This window comes from Athene cunicularia (genome assembly GCF_003259725.1).
Source record: "Athene cunicularia isolate RWA chromosome 13 unlocalized genomic scaffold, athCun1 chr13_part1, whole genome shotgun sequence".
In the NCBI taxonomy this organism is placed as follows: Eukaryota; Metazoa; Chordata; class Aves; order Strigiformes; family Strigidae; genus Athene; species Athene cunicularia.
Window position 1 is genome coordinate 5,344,044 of NW_020799117.1, and position 14,702 is coordinate 5,358,745.

General features: G+C 39.2%; 1 protein-coding gene across 1 annotated transcript in view; it reads right to left on the bottom strand.

The window, feature by feature from the left end:
* Positions 1-4,928: 4,928 nt before the first annotated feature.
* The window catches only part of RASGEF1C (RasGEF domain family member 1C), a 34,811-nt gene continuing 25,037 nt past the window's right edge, over positions 4,929-14,702 (bottom strand). The window contains exons 12-13 of the mRNA XM_026858135.1: positions 13,210-13,282; positions 4,929-12,812 (exon numbers count right to left, since the gene is read on the bottom strand). Of these exons, the coding sequence (XP_026713936.1) occupies positions 12,788-12,812; positions 13,210-13,282 (98 nt within the window). The 3' untranslated portion in view covers positions 4,929-12,787. The remainder of the gene's footprint in view (positions 12,813-13,209; positions 13,283-14,702) is intronic.

Consider the following 14,702-nt stretch of genomic DNA (forward strand, 5'->3'; position numbering starts at 1 on the left):
GCCCGGCCCAGCCCGCCCGCCTCGGCCCGGCCCTTCCCCGCGCCCCTCCGCGGGGAGACTTCTAAGGAGCTTAAGGCCCGTGTTCAAAGGCCATCGCCGAGCTGTAGGGCTGCTCTCTGGTGCTGAGTTCTGCTTCGTCGAACAATCGGAGCGGTCCTGAAACCATACCGCCAATTAATGACTCCTAATGAACTTCCCAGATGTGTGTTTAGGCAGTTCAGTGTCCAGGTTGATCGCACTGTTAGGCCTGGCTTCATGCTCACAATGTTTAAGAGTAGCTCCCAGGTAAGTCTCAGGGGAGTTGTCACTCCATGTTGCTAACAGGCTGTACAGTAAAAAGCTAATAAAATTGATTATCCGCCCAAGTCCGCCAGTTATAGCTGCCCCCTACTCCGTGAGTAATTGCTCTGACAGCTGAAAATGCTGAGCGCAAGCGAATCGATGTTTCCTAGCTCGGGGAGAGATGCAGGAGGTGCTGCTGGTGCTCCCTGCGGAGTTGGGGTGGAGGAACGCAGGCTGCTGGTTGTCAGGCCTGATCCCCACCCGTAGAAATGTCTTGTGGTGAATCAAGCTTAGTCATGGGCATCCGGTGGGGACACGTGCTTGGTTGCTCCAAGAAAAGAAAACGCCCGGTGTCACAGGTCTGAATTAATGCAGTACCATACAGTGGAAAAATATTACCCACTCCTCAAGCAAGTCACTCAGAGAATGTCATAAACCCAAAGAGATTGTTTTGAAGTAAAGCAAACCCAAAATGAAGGGAAAGTGGAACTGAAACAAGTTTCAAATTTATTAACTCACAGTGTTTTATCTGGGGAAAATTACAAATCTCTGAAGGGTAGTAGATAAATTGAAAAATTCCTGAACTCAGCGATGCTTTCCCAGAATAGTTTTAGCAAGTTTTACCTATAATACAGCAAGATTTTGCAACTGAAGCAAAAACCAGAGTATCTAGTGTATAGTGTACTTTTTATTGAACAAGTGCTGACGTTTTTTTAATGTCAGTCCTCCAAAGTATTAGCAAATGATTCTAAAATGAATATATATGTTTGGGTTTGTGGTTTTAAATTTTTCATTAAAATTTGTTTGCCAGTGAGCTTAAGATAAACATTTAAACATGATTTGCACTAGAGTGAAAATCTGTTTCTCGGGTTTTTTTGAGAAATTAAGATACGGAGCATTAACAGCTGTTTGTTGCCACGTGGTTTTAAAAAAGCTTTTTACCTCACAGTCCTTGTCGTATATGAAATCTGTCAGTGCCAAATATGGCTTTGGTGCCAGTGGTTTACTCTTTCTCATTTAGCATGTAAATGTTTGGTTATTATTTATAAAAATAGCAATAACATCTGCAAAGTGTTAAGAGTTTTCCCAACATCTACTGATACAGCCCCTGCCTGAGAAATCGTGTCAGACTGCAAGCAGCAGAAAAGAGATAGAGGGATAAAATTACATATACAGAGTGAACATGCACACGTGAACATGTGTGCAGAAGTGGTGTGAACATGCAGAAAATATCTGTTGACCTGACATTAGCCAACTGTACCAGATAATTACAGTTTCTCACTGATTTCTTATTCCAAGAGGAATGTCTAGGAAGGCTATCTGGATTTTATGGAAGGTTTCTTGCGGAAAGGCTGATGGCAAACCAGTGGCTGGTATCCCTGGCAGGGCAGAGTAGATGGGATGTGACAGGATCACATTACCTGCCTTCCTTTCCTCACTGCCTCTTCTAGGGTTTTACTAGGTCTTACCTGTCCTATTTTTGTCTTCCCATATAAATAGAAGACAGTCCCTCTGACAGTGTATAGCAGCTCAGGGACAATTTGGGGAAGTTCCATTTAATGGGAAACAATAAGCTAAAGCATTATCAGAACTGACTACCTTGAAGTAGGAAAATTTTATTTCTAGGGGATTTTGCTTCTCTTCTGTCGGGAAGAAGGATCATCAGCCTGCAAAAGAAGGCATGGAAATAACTATTTTTCATTATGAAAATGCAATGAATGGGAGCTAGTAAAAATGTATCATATTTTCAGTCGGAGGTTTTCAGCTGACAATTGAACAAGTCTATCAGAAGTGAAGAATAATTAGCTTTTTGTTTTGAACCTTTGTGAAGAAGAAAAAATGATATATAAAGATTGTACCACCTTCACATCAAATATACATAAACTAAAGAAATTTTGCTCTGAGGTAAAAGCCTTATAGCAGATTTTATAGAAATAGCCTCTATAGACAGATTGCAAAGCAGTTTCAGCTGTTGCTCTTCATGCTGAAGAAAGTGCTTACAAAAATACCTCTATAGACATTAAAAGGAAAAACAGTATTGAAAGCAGTTAATTTTCCTTCCTGTTCAGGAGGTGGCAGTGGAGGCCCAGCAGTAGAGGAACATCAGCTGGAATTTAAGTGGCGTCTCAGAGGAGGATAAAGTCAGGAGAAATTTACTGGGCACAGCTGGGTTATATAGTGCAAACAAAGCAACAGCCCCTCTAGAAATGGCCGTTTTAAAGAAAGGAATAGTCTAACGGTGAAGAATCAAATTAGAGAAATTTAGTCTTTACAAAACTGGGAAGAAAACTCATTTAAGTGTAGTTATAGCTACTTCTGCTGTCAACCCTTATGGTATTTACTGTTGTTTATATGAGATATTTCCTTGTTTAATTAGACGTTAGAACACCAAATGTCTGCACGACTTGAGGAGAGAGTAACACACAATGCAACCATGTTTTAGATTGCTTTGTATAGCTGAATATGTTACAATTCAGTGTAATTATCCTGGCGGGACACATTTGTGCATGTATGAAAAGCTACATTCAAAACATTTCCTTCAAAATGCAATTTTGCATGGTCCCTCTTTCAAATGCTTTACAACAGTAGGTGATCCATCCTCACGGCTGCTATTCAGGAAATGTAAATCTCATTTAGTTTTCTCATTGTTCAGATACAAAATTTAAAGTAGGGGTTGTCTGCCTTGCCCAAAGTCTCAGAAAGGCTCAATGGCAGAGCGAAAACATCCTGGCTTTCAGTACTTCTGGTGCTGTGCTTGCTTTCTCTTAATTAAAGATGTATTGGTTTTGTTTTCCCTCCCTCGGGTTAGTGTCAGAGGGTGGTTGAATAGTAGTTGTATTTTGCCCTTAGTTGTTTATGGATTTCTGCAGTTCCATGGTTTGGTTTTTATGCTGATGGAGAGAATTTCATAGATCCCCTCAGTTGGGTGGTGCCAGCTGGAGCGTTGCGTGGGAGCTCAGGGACCGAGTAACGACAATACTGTCTGTTTATAAGGGACTGAACTGAATGGGGCTGGAGAAATCACCAGGAGCATTTCTAAAATGTATTGGGGAAAATATATTATTCATTTCACAAATCACTGTACTGATCAAGGGACCTAGTGCCCTAGATTGTTGTGGCATATGGAAATTCAACGAGATAACAGGAGCTTGGATGGGTGAATCAGCAGAAAGGCAAAGCAAGAACCCACTGACAGTAGTATTTCCACACCATGAGAGTTTACGTTTGAAAGGGGTAATTTTAAAAGGCTGTTTTGCAGATTATGCATTGGAATAGAAACCCACAAATATTCTGCCAGGTCAAAAAGAACAAGATATGGTTATGGCTCAGGGACACATTTTTCTTGTTAATGAGTTTTTACAATTTTTCTTGGAAAAGCAGTGACCCAGAATCTTTGTGTGGGTGTGGACACTTGTGTTCATTCACATGTGCATTGGTGAAAAGTTGGAGCCAAATAACGTGATGGTTCACTCTGACCTGCGACGGGTGGGAGATTGGAATGGCCTACACTGCCCTCCGCAAGCTCACACGTATTAAGATATTAAGGGCAATCAAAACACAATGCCTTCAATGGCTTGCAGATTGCCACTCAGGCAAGATGTTTTCTCTCCAGTGTTTAGACTGGTTTTTACTTCAGTCATACACAGTGTGATTGTCCAGCTGGGATCACTTTGGGCTGAGCTGACCTGATCCATTCCCTTTTATTGCAAGGCTCACAGGGACGGGTGAAAATTCAGCTTTTCTCACTCGGTGGCACAGCTGAGCTTTCTGAGGATTGAAAGGTTTTAGCCTAATTAAAATTTGGGGGCCTGGCACTGGTAAAGCTGAATAAGCTGCAGTTTACAAGGCAGTTCAGCCAGATGACATAACAGTTCCTTTTGGCAAGAGCTCTGACACCGTGAGTAAGAATGCTGTGCTGAGAAAGGGGGTTGCACGTCACACTTGTGCAAGCTTTGGAGTCAGTGGCACTACTCACGTCAAGCAGAAGTTCTCAGTTGGTAACAGCAGGCAGAACCAGGCTGTGCTGAATAGAAACAACACACAGAAGCAATGTGGTGCAGATGCCCAGTGTTACATCAAGAAAACTCCACCACTTGAGTTTCTTCTTTATTTAAAAGAATTTTAAGCTACTTGAAGCAAGGATGTCTCTTACTGTACAGTATTACACTAGAAGCTCTCCATTTACTGCCATACAAATATCTAATAAAAGAACACATTTAAACATCAGTTGTACCATGAAGTTTTATAGGAACAGACTAAAAATACTCAGGCCCAGACTCAGCTTTTTCCTCTCATTATGAAGAATTGTTGAGTCTATGACTTGTATCTGGAAAAATACTTATTATGGGAACTGAGAGAATTAGTCTCTTTTCCTTGCAGTGTACGTGCAGTGCAATGTTCTGAATGCATGAGGATGAAGAGAGAAGCTGTAAAGTGGAAACAAGAGGAAGGACAGAAACCACAGGTACTTTTGCAACTACATGCATATTCATGAATTGCCATGCATCGATATCTTTGTATTTTGGGAGTTTCAAAGCAATACAAATTTCTTTGCAGCCTATTCTATAGATTTGTAGTTGTTGAAATCACTACAACAAATAAAACCAAAGAACAAAATCCACACAGCTGAGCCTTTTTTTTTTTTATTATTATTATTCTTATTTGACACTCACATTACAAAATTTAGAAACCATAGACAGTTCAGGCAAACTGTTAAAACACAGTATAAATTAGGGGGGTTTAATATATAAATTCTATACATAGGTAAGTTAGCTTGAACATGACTGACAAAAGGATTTCATAACAATCTTACCACAACTGTATAAAAAGGCATGGGAATAGGATGGGCACTATAATCATGAATGCAGGTTAAGACATTTTCCACAACAGCTATAAAGCGTAACAATGACCATGCTATTCTTGCAGTGGTTATGTGGGGTACAGTATGCATATTACCATTAACATTTTGCAAGATCTATGTACAGTCACAAAATCATAACAGCTGCTTTCAAGTAACCTTACTGTTTCCTGCCTGTGCAATTAATAAAGTGTCGGTATTTGTTCTGAGGACTTCTAACAAAACTACGTGGTTTGAATATTATGCATGGTAGAAGGATTTCCATTTGACCTGAAAATACTAATCATAACATGGAATTGCTTAATTTAAATAAAAAGATACAGGAAAAGCACAGCTCCTTGTTACCATTGCTCACATGATCAGTATATACCAGTCTTTTAATCCGTATTTATTCCCTAGCTTGATTCTTTTAAAAAACTGAAATGCTAATTTAGTTCCCATTTTGCTAAGCACAGTTGTAAAAAGGAATTATACCAGAAGAAATGTAGAACTAAAATTTGGATATCTTTCTGGGGTAATTTTTTTGAAAGGAGGGTAATTTTTTGAAAGGATGTGCTTCCCAGGGAACCCTGGACATGTCAATTCAAACTTTGAATTTCTCAATAAGAAAATAGGGACTGTTCTGCTTACCCATTTTTACTCAGTGTTTTTAGGTCTGTGAATAAATGTTTTTGAATAATATGTTCTTGGATTTTAGGTTTAAGCTGGTACTGCCATTAAAAGTGAAAAAAAATTTAAAATCTGATTTCTCACCTTCATAAGCTGATGAACACTTGCTAAGAGTTCTAAAACCCAGAGGATAAATTATTTTCCATCTGTGTTGCGTACTAGCAATGGTCTTCTTACAGACAGACTCCCAAGGGAAGTACTTGTATGTTTGTAAGAATCATTATCTTGAAACACTTGAATTTAATAGCTCTGTGTGTACACCTTTCACTAAGTTTTAATAATGAGGAGGATTCTATTAGAACAATTCCTTCTAGTTCAACATGAGGGCAGACTGTGATAACCCAACTTGGGCCATTATGGAAATACACGATGACAACTGTTGAGACTACAACCCCTGTTTTCTCAACTCTGTTTACCCATGGGCCAAACATTAAGAAACCGTCATATGTTTAGATGGTTCAAAAAGACTGGAATTTTAGAAGCACAATCAAATAATGAGAGCAGTGATATAGTACGGACCAGTAACAGTTCACTGAGGAAGTCACATTTCTCTGAAAGGTAGCTGGACTATGGAATTTTCTGGTCAGAAGTCTGCTAAATGGGCTTTGCACATTTTAGAAAGAAGTTTCCTGGACAGATACTTAATTTACAAGACTCATGAGCTCTGAACTCAAAGTGTTCTGCAATCAGGAAGGCCTGGGAACATTGCTGTACTGCAGTATTAGTCTGGGTTGGCAGTTTTAGGGCCACAGGGATGAAGGGAGAAGGACTCCTATTCTATTATGACAGCTCTGGAGTATGATTATAGAGCCCTTGTATAGCAGAGAACTAGAAAAATGTTCCTATGGTATTCTGCAAGAGCTGTTTATGGAGCAAAATACCACTTCTGTGGAGGGAAAGGCATCAAGGGAAGAGCAAGCAGTCTAAGCAACTCAATTTACAGCATTACAGTCTGCGTCTGGCCACAGTGCAAGGCAGGGGATCAAGACAGGAGTTAGTCATACATAGCTTTTTTCTGTAGCTGAGGTTATAGCCTGAGTTTCAGTGTCTTGCACCCGTGCAGAATGTATGAAATACCACCCACACAAGCTATTAGCTTCTTATTTACATCTTGCATAATGTAAAAATGCAGGATGTAATGCCCTGTATGAGCATTAGCTTAATGTCTTTCTTATTTTTTGCATATCTGAAAACATGCAAAAAGAATTGTAAAAGAAATTAATACAAAACAGATTAACCTCCAGGTATGTTCCATCAGAAAAAGGTAACTTGTTTGCTGCCTTCTCAGTGCTCAGCTGCTCCACAGAGAGCAGGAAAGGGACACACTAAGGCAGCGTGCTCTCCTTCCAACGTATCCAACATTTAAACAAAAGTCCTGATACATCTTTCTAGGTCAGTATTTCACTGTATTCTCTGCTGCCTTAGCCTGCCCATCTGCCATTGATAACTGGAAGATATGCACAGATATTTTGTTCCACTCTGCTGCCATGCTCTGAAATACAAAAGTTAACAACCATCAATGCATTTCTCATAATCTTTTTAAGTATTTACTTTTCCATGTTGCTTAGATCTTAAAATCTCTGTCAACTAAGTGACAAATTCTTCACTGTTTCAAGTCCTCTAGAGGAACGAACCTCTTTTAGTTTAAAGAATTTTCTTGTAATCATTCTGTTGGATGGATGAGGGAGTAGGCTTTGCCCCAGGTGAACTTCTAAGAACTTCCCACCTTTCAAAAGGGATGCATCCCAGCATCAGAAACCTGGGAGTGCAGGGTCAGATATCAGTTTGCGTGTCAGCTTTGTACAGGATCATCTATCTAATCATCTCTGCATCCCCCTGTTAGTGTATGTGCTGCCATATGGACACCAGATACGGGTGTGCTGTTCCCCAGCCACAGTTCAATAATGTCCTGCACCAGCTACTGAGGTAATTTCACTCAACAGATTATGTTAAAAGGGACAAAAGAAAAGAGAGTCTTTGGCCCACAGTTGAGCCTCTGAGCAGTGGCAAATGGGTTTTTCCCTGTTTCCTTGTCACTCCCTAATCCCATTCTGCAATTACGACAATGGAAATAATCAGTTCACAATCAAAGGGGTTTTAATTTCCAATGGAAGAGACACCTGAGACAGTAAGGCTAATTTCTACCAGTCTAAAAAGAAAAAAAGGTTCTTAAAGCCAGAAAGTCAAATTTTGCTCTCAGACATGAACTAATTCATTGGATCAAATTCAGTCCTTGAATTTGCTGCTGAAACTTCAACAATGTCAAAGAAAACTTTTGCCGAGGCTGGATTTTCACTCTATTAAATGCACCTGCCCATTTGAGAGCTGCACCTGGCTCAAAAGAAAGGCCAGGGACTATACCAGTTGTCAATGCAATTTAATCCCTATGAATAACTTAAAACTCTATTATAGCTAATAATTTCAGGACTGCTCCAAAGCCCATCAAAATCAATTGGAGTTTTTTCTCTGGCACGTTGCTGTGCTTGGGAACAGTCTCATTCTATGGAACAGTCATTGTTAGGTCAGGTACTGTTAACTGCGTAACATTTTTACGCTGATACACATTACTATCTTTTTCTCCTAACATGTCTTTTTATCGGTAACTCCAATTACATATTCGGTAATCTGAGCTCTGTTCTAAACTGGATTTAGTCATGTGCAAACCAGTGCTCATGTGCTTTAAAAAAAAGGTGCGTAAACTATTGCAACAAAACATGATGAAGTAACCAAGGTATGAGTAAGGGACTGGCTTGATTTTAAGCAAGTGATTATCTTATCACCACTGACCACATCATAAAATATTTTCAAGCTGAGAAAAGTATCTCTACGCTTGAATTGTTTCTTCTTTGAAGTGCTTTAGCAGCTGTGTCCACACTCTGTTAAAGTGCCATCTCGGCAGTGGCTGGGATCACAGTTTGCTTCCAGCTCTGCATGTCCTCTATCCACATGGAGAGCTTCCAGCCAGCTGGATGACAGGATTGTGTTAACGGCCTAACAGAGGAAGTAACGATAGCCTAAGCTCAGTGTACTCTTGTGCACAGGGGTCTTGTGTGCTAGACTCATTTCAAGAGGTTCTTGCCCTCAAAATTGTCATGCCCAGCAGACCTACATCCATCAATCTTTAATCAGGTAATGTGATGGATGCTGATGTGAAATTGAGGGCAAGATTGTATGATTAAGTGTCTTTTAAAAGGCATTGAACAAGTTCATCTACTGACTTCAACACAAGCTGAAGGCACACAATTCCCTCATTGTTTTTCACTGGACTTTTTATCTAGCCCCGCTTTGCAGAATGGCACACAAGAAATGAAAACATAGGACCTTTTGCTACCACTCTGATTACACTAGAGGAGGTGCAGAAGTGATTTCATGTATTTGGGTCTTTTAAAATATTGCTGTATACACAGAAGCTAAGTTAATGCTTCTGAAAGACTCTGTATCATATAGTCACATCTTACTAGCTTAGGGTTTTGATACTAACACTACAGACCTATAGGTCTAGTTTTGCTCTGTTTTCTGTGTAGTATTAATTCAAGCAGCTGTCAGGGAGGCGAATCCACTGAAAAAAGTGGAATTAGAAAACCATGACATTACTACTAGTAACTTGTCTAGATGTTAGTCTAATAACTACATGCCTTACAGTGGCTTAGTGCTTGGTGTTAAGTGATACTGCTTTCTTTTCAGCATGGTAGGAGTTCTTTACACATTGACAGAAAGAAAACATTAATTACTGGAAGTGCTTTTCCTCATTTTTGTGTAATGTTAATACATTTTTTGAAAAAACCTATTCCCCAAATTGTCACCCTTTGTTTTCAGTCGTACTTGCATGTTGTAAAACCTGTTGGTGAAGCAAGGCTCTAACCACTCTCCTGTTGAGAGTTGTACACCCTAGTCAGGCCAAATATTAATTACAAATGCAACTGAAAGCTGCAATTTAGGGCTCTACACTGCTTCTATTTAAATCAATAGGATTTTAGGTAAGAAATATATGAAGACAAGCTATGATTCCTAAAGCCTGTTTTTTAAAAAGTGCCATCTTCTCATTTTAAGTTGTTCTGTACTCTCCAAACCATTTTGCAAAGAGCATCCAGCATCTCAAGAGATCAGATGCTACGGATCAATATGCCATGAACCTCTATAAACCAATAATTGCCTCAGTAGTCGCCAAGAGATGAGGACGTTTAGCACCTCTAAAAAAAAAAAAACCTTTTAACTGTGTGACTACAAAAAGGCTTAAAGATAATTTGGTGCTTCTGAAAGTCCCACTAAGCCCTTAATACCTACCTAAATCTGACCTTATGCTTCCATTTTAAGCACTGAGGTTTGAAAGTTTTGGACTATGAAAGTGGTTTAGTTTGCAACACTTTATGAGATCTAATTTAACTCATACTTACAAAATTGTCTGAAATCATGGAAGGTGAATACTAAGGAATAATACTATATATTCATCCAAGAATATATAGTATTATCACAAGAAATCACATTTTGATTCATCTTCAGGGTGTTATAATCTCAGCTGTACCAGCCTCTATTGGCTCATTAGGAAAGGAGTGAGGATTTGCATTTTAAAAAGCAGGTTTGAAGAAAGGGCCCATCCACTTACACTCGATTTCAGATAAATTAAAAAAATCATTTCCAGTATGAAGTCACAGTGTGCCTATTAAAAAGATGCAGACATTAAGAAAAAAAATGACCATTTAGCAAACACACTTAGGCATTAGCATTGTTGTAGATAGGTTTATGGTTATTGCTCTGGATTTGGTTGGAATTTAACAGGCTTTTAATGGAATCATTCTGGAAATGGTTCTGCTTGAAGGAATGGCTTTGTGTGCATGTTTCTCTCAATAGCTCTCAGCTCATGCACAAAAATTAACAAACAGCATATTAACTATCACCAGAATAGTGATCACCGCCTGACTGGAATGATGTTGTTCCATCCTTACACTTAGTTCTTCCATTCAAAGCTTGAATAAACACATGATGTTTTTATGTTTCCCCCTGCTTGAATTTATGTGCTGATAGACCTATATGAAAAGGAGAATTGAAAGTTCTGCCTCAAGCCCCTGCATATGCAAATCTAGAAGAAACTGTCCTGCTCATCTCGGCAACTGCAAGAGCAGTAGATTCCAGGTGGCCATGATCCAGACTGCACAGGTTTTCATAGATCATAACCCAACATAAGAACTGCACTGCAGACGCTACAAACCTTTAATATATCACATAGGGCATGTCTCAGGCTGCCGCACTCCCGATCAGCTCAGCTGTCAGAGCTGCCTTCAAACACTGACTCACCAATGCCTCACATTTCAACAACTCACTCAGGCATGGGTAACTTTTGAGGCCTGGTGGAGGGCAGGAACAGTTCCGGTTTTCTGGCGAAATGCACAGGCCAACACAGACAGGTTTTGTGATTAGCCTAATTTTTCAAACCACTATAGCCACTTGGAATCACTCTGTATTGAATTAAAACTATTACCGATCTCAAAGAGATGGTTATGTCCTTCTGTTGTAGACAGAGAAAGACTGGAACATCTGAAAAGGCCAACATCAAATCAGTAATAAAATTCAAAGTTCAGTATCATGTGGCATTTAGGTTTCATTTAAGCTTTTTGAGGTCTCTTCTGGGGCAGGTAGCAACATTCCTTGCACATACAAACAGTCTACTGTTAGGGCTTCGTTTTGAATCTAATATTCATATAGTTCATCATCATTTAATATATGAGTTACAGTAGCACCTTGATTATTGTACAACTTTAAACACAAGACATAGTCCCTACTTCATATATCTGTAAGGAAATGGTGAACATGGTTTAGATCCTAAAAATAAACAGAAAAATGGTTATCTGCTCATGAGTGACAAATTCTTTAGTGCATTCATTCTAGACTGAAACCCTTTTGTTTTTTCAAAGCATATAATCTAGTTCCCAAATTCAGAGCAATTACCCCCCCTTCTATCCTCTTAGTATCATGTTGCAAAATAAACAGTACTGTATTAATTGACACTTGACAGATTATTTTTTTTTTTCAAATGGTAAAGGGGTATCTTTTTTTCTTTAAGTGTGATAAAACCCTCTAAAAGATGCAACTCAGCATCAACAAAACTAGGGAATAGACTACATACATTAAATAGAGGTGAGTCCGGAGTTATTTGCTGCTTCAGCTCAGCTTTAGATGTGGTTGTGGTGGGGTGCCTTTAAGCAATACTGTCTACACTCTGTGCCCTCCCCAGATCTGCCAAGATTCACAGTAAGAAAAGCAACAACAGTGGTGGGAAGAGTAACTAAGCGATAGTCATACTTCAGATTGTTCTCTGTAAAAATTCACGGGGTAAGTACGACTGTCCCATGCTGATGTGGTCTACACGTGACATACACGTATACATACGAGTGAGCGATGTCAGTTTTCATCCGCTGGAAGCTTATACCTGTAGCAGTCAGTGCTTTGTTCAACAAGGCTGGGGGACTGCTAATGTAAGATTAAGTTCTTTCTTCATTCAGCAATTAACCAGATTGCTGCTGTGTCTGTGTTTGATTTAATTTTACAATCCTCAGAGGGTTTAAAGAGCTGCTGTCTGAAGCACCTGCTTCTGAAATATTCATGTGTATTTTTTGCTTTCCTTTTTTTATACTTTTCCATTTTCTTTTGCAGTACCATGGTTCTCCATGCTCCTGATTTTCTTATGCTTTCCTTCAGAGGCAAAAGTGACAGTGATCCTGACGCAGTTTGGGCACAGCCACAAATAGTCTGTTTGTCCTTCCTCTCTATGTCTCATAGTTAGAAAAGCGTCATTGTGCACACAGTTCTTTTGATTTCAGTGGATGAATCCAGTTCATCCATCATGTTAGGCAGTCCAAAAAACCCAACAAAAAACTCAAACAAAAAAAATTGTCTAAATCCCAAACAGGCATCTTTGGAATCAGTAGTGCAAAATGTTTGCGGATTTCTTTTCCTTGACCTACTGCAATAATCTCTTAATCTTCAAGTCTTTCCTAAAATAGTGGATCTGTAAATTTAAAACAGACGAACAATGAAAAAAACAAAACAAACATAAAGGTGGGTTGTTTTTTGTTTTTTTTTTTTTTTAAAAAATCACTCTCTTCAGCTTCTCACACCAAACCATTAATTATCCAGTTAACCTAGGGCATTTTTCATCTACACCGGCCTTTGTTGCATGGATGCAGCACTGTATGAATGCACAAGCGAAGGGTATTCTTTAAACGGTGGATAATTTGAGATCATGATTAGCTTTTATCAGTGCAGCCTCAGTTCTGTAGATATATCTGAAATGGGAAAGACCTCTATCTGAGGTCACATTTTAAATGCCAGCACTTCATAAGCTTTGACTATCAGTGCAGCATTTTGGAGGTACTTTACAAATGAGTTGATAAATAAGTGGTTACCTCAAGGATTTCCACCTGTCTTTTTCTGTCTGGTTTTCTGGACTTTCACTTTCATAGGAAGCCAGATACAAACCTGGAAAAAGTAAATATGTGTTATTCCAACAACAATAGTAACCCCCCTAGCTCTCTGCATTCTTGTATGTCCTATATTATACCACACAGCAAAAGAAACTTTAAAGCTTCATGGTCCCCCAAGTAGCTGGTAATCAGTAATTAGTAGAACACCGATGTTTAGCTCACATGTCTACCTTTGGAAAGCTGTTAGGTTAATTTTGATGGAACAGTAAAGGAGCCCAGAGTTAAATGGATACAAAGCACCCTCATGGCAAGAATGAGGTACAGAAACCAGAGAAGGAACACAGTAGAAGAAAATAAACAGGTCTTTTTTTTTTTTTTTTTTCCTGCAAAGCTTCGCACTTGTAGGATGCATTTTATGACACCAAAATGTGTCTAGGCTATAGAGTCTCCTCTGCAGAAGCTGGCAATGCATTAATATCTCACTGTCTTCACAGAATTTTTTTTATGTAGGCTGTGATTTGTGTTCACACACATTTCCTCCTTTGACTGTTTAGCAATGCTTTATTTTTTAATGCTGGAACCATCTTAGTATTCAAGTCTGTGCTACAATTCAATTGCATTTTAATATTCAAACGTTGGCCCACTGTTCCGCCACGCTGTGACAAGCAGAGTACAAGCTGCATTTCACATACCACTGCTGCATCTCTCGAATATATATTCTCCCACCTTTTACTTGGTGCAAGTCTTTCTGCTCTGCACTTCCCCTGGGTACAGGGAAGGCCTCCTGTGGCTTCTGCAAAGGGCATCTCATGAAAGCAGTATGAATATAGGGGAGGGCAGGAGGGGAAAAAAATCTGCAAACAATTAGTAGGTTGAGGGTACCCTTTCTTGGTCCAGCAGCCTGGAAATTGTACTTTTATCCCTGACTTCCACTTTCTGTCCATTTAGAGCCTAAAACCAGAACAAATGCCTCCATCCTATCTCCTTTTGATATGTATTACTTTAATCACATTAATTATTCTATTTTGGCAGTCATTCTTCTTAGGATTTAGGCAGGGTTTTTGAAGCAGTATTTTGTGTTCTGAAGCAGTCTGTGAAATAAAACTGCCCGGTCTGATTAACTTGGATTAGTACAGAAAACTGCATATAGAATCAAGAAAAAATAAACCCAATGCCAGTATAGCTTATGGGAATACAGCTACAGACAGTTCTGTGCATGACAAGGTACCAAGAGGCAACTGACACAAACTAATACGAAATGATAGAGTCTAACATGCTGGATACCAAATTGAAGAGGACAGAGAAGTATAAAAAGACAATCAGAGAAATAATTTCAGAAGAGGGCTTTTATAGCTACAGCTTAAATTAATTACTAGATTTTCTTAAAAATTCTTTTCCATACATAACATATTTCTTTGCTGTAGTGGAGAGGTCAGCTGGACTACCATTGCCCTGGGCTATGTTCAATGAAGAGC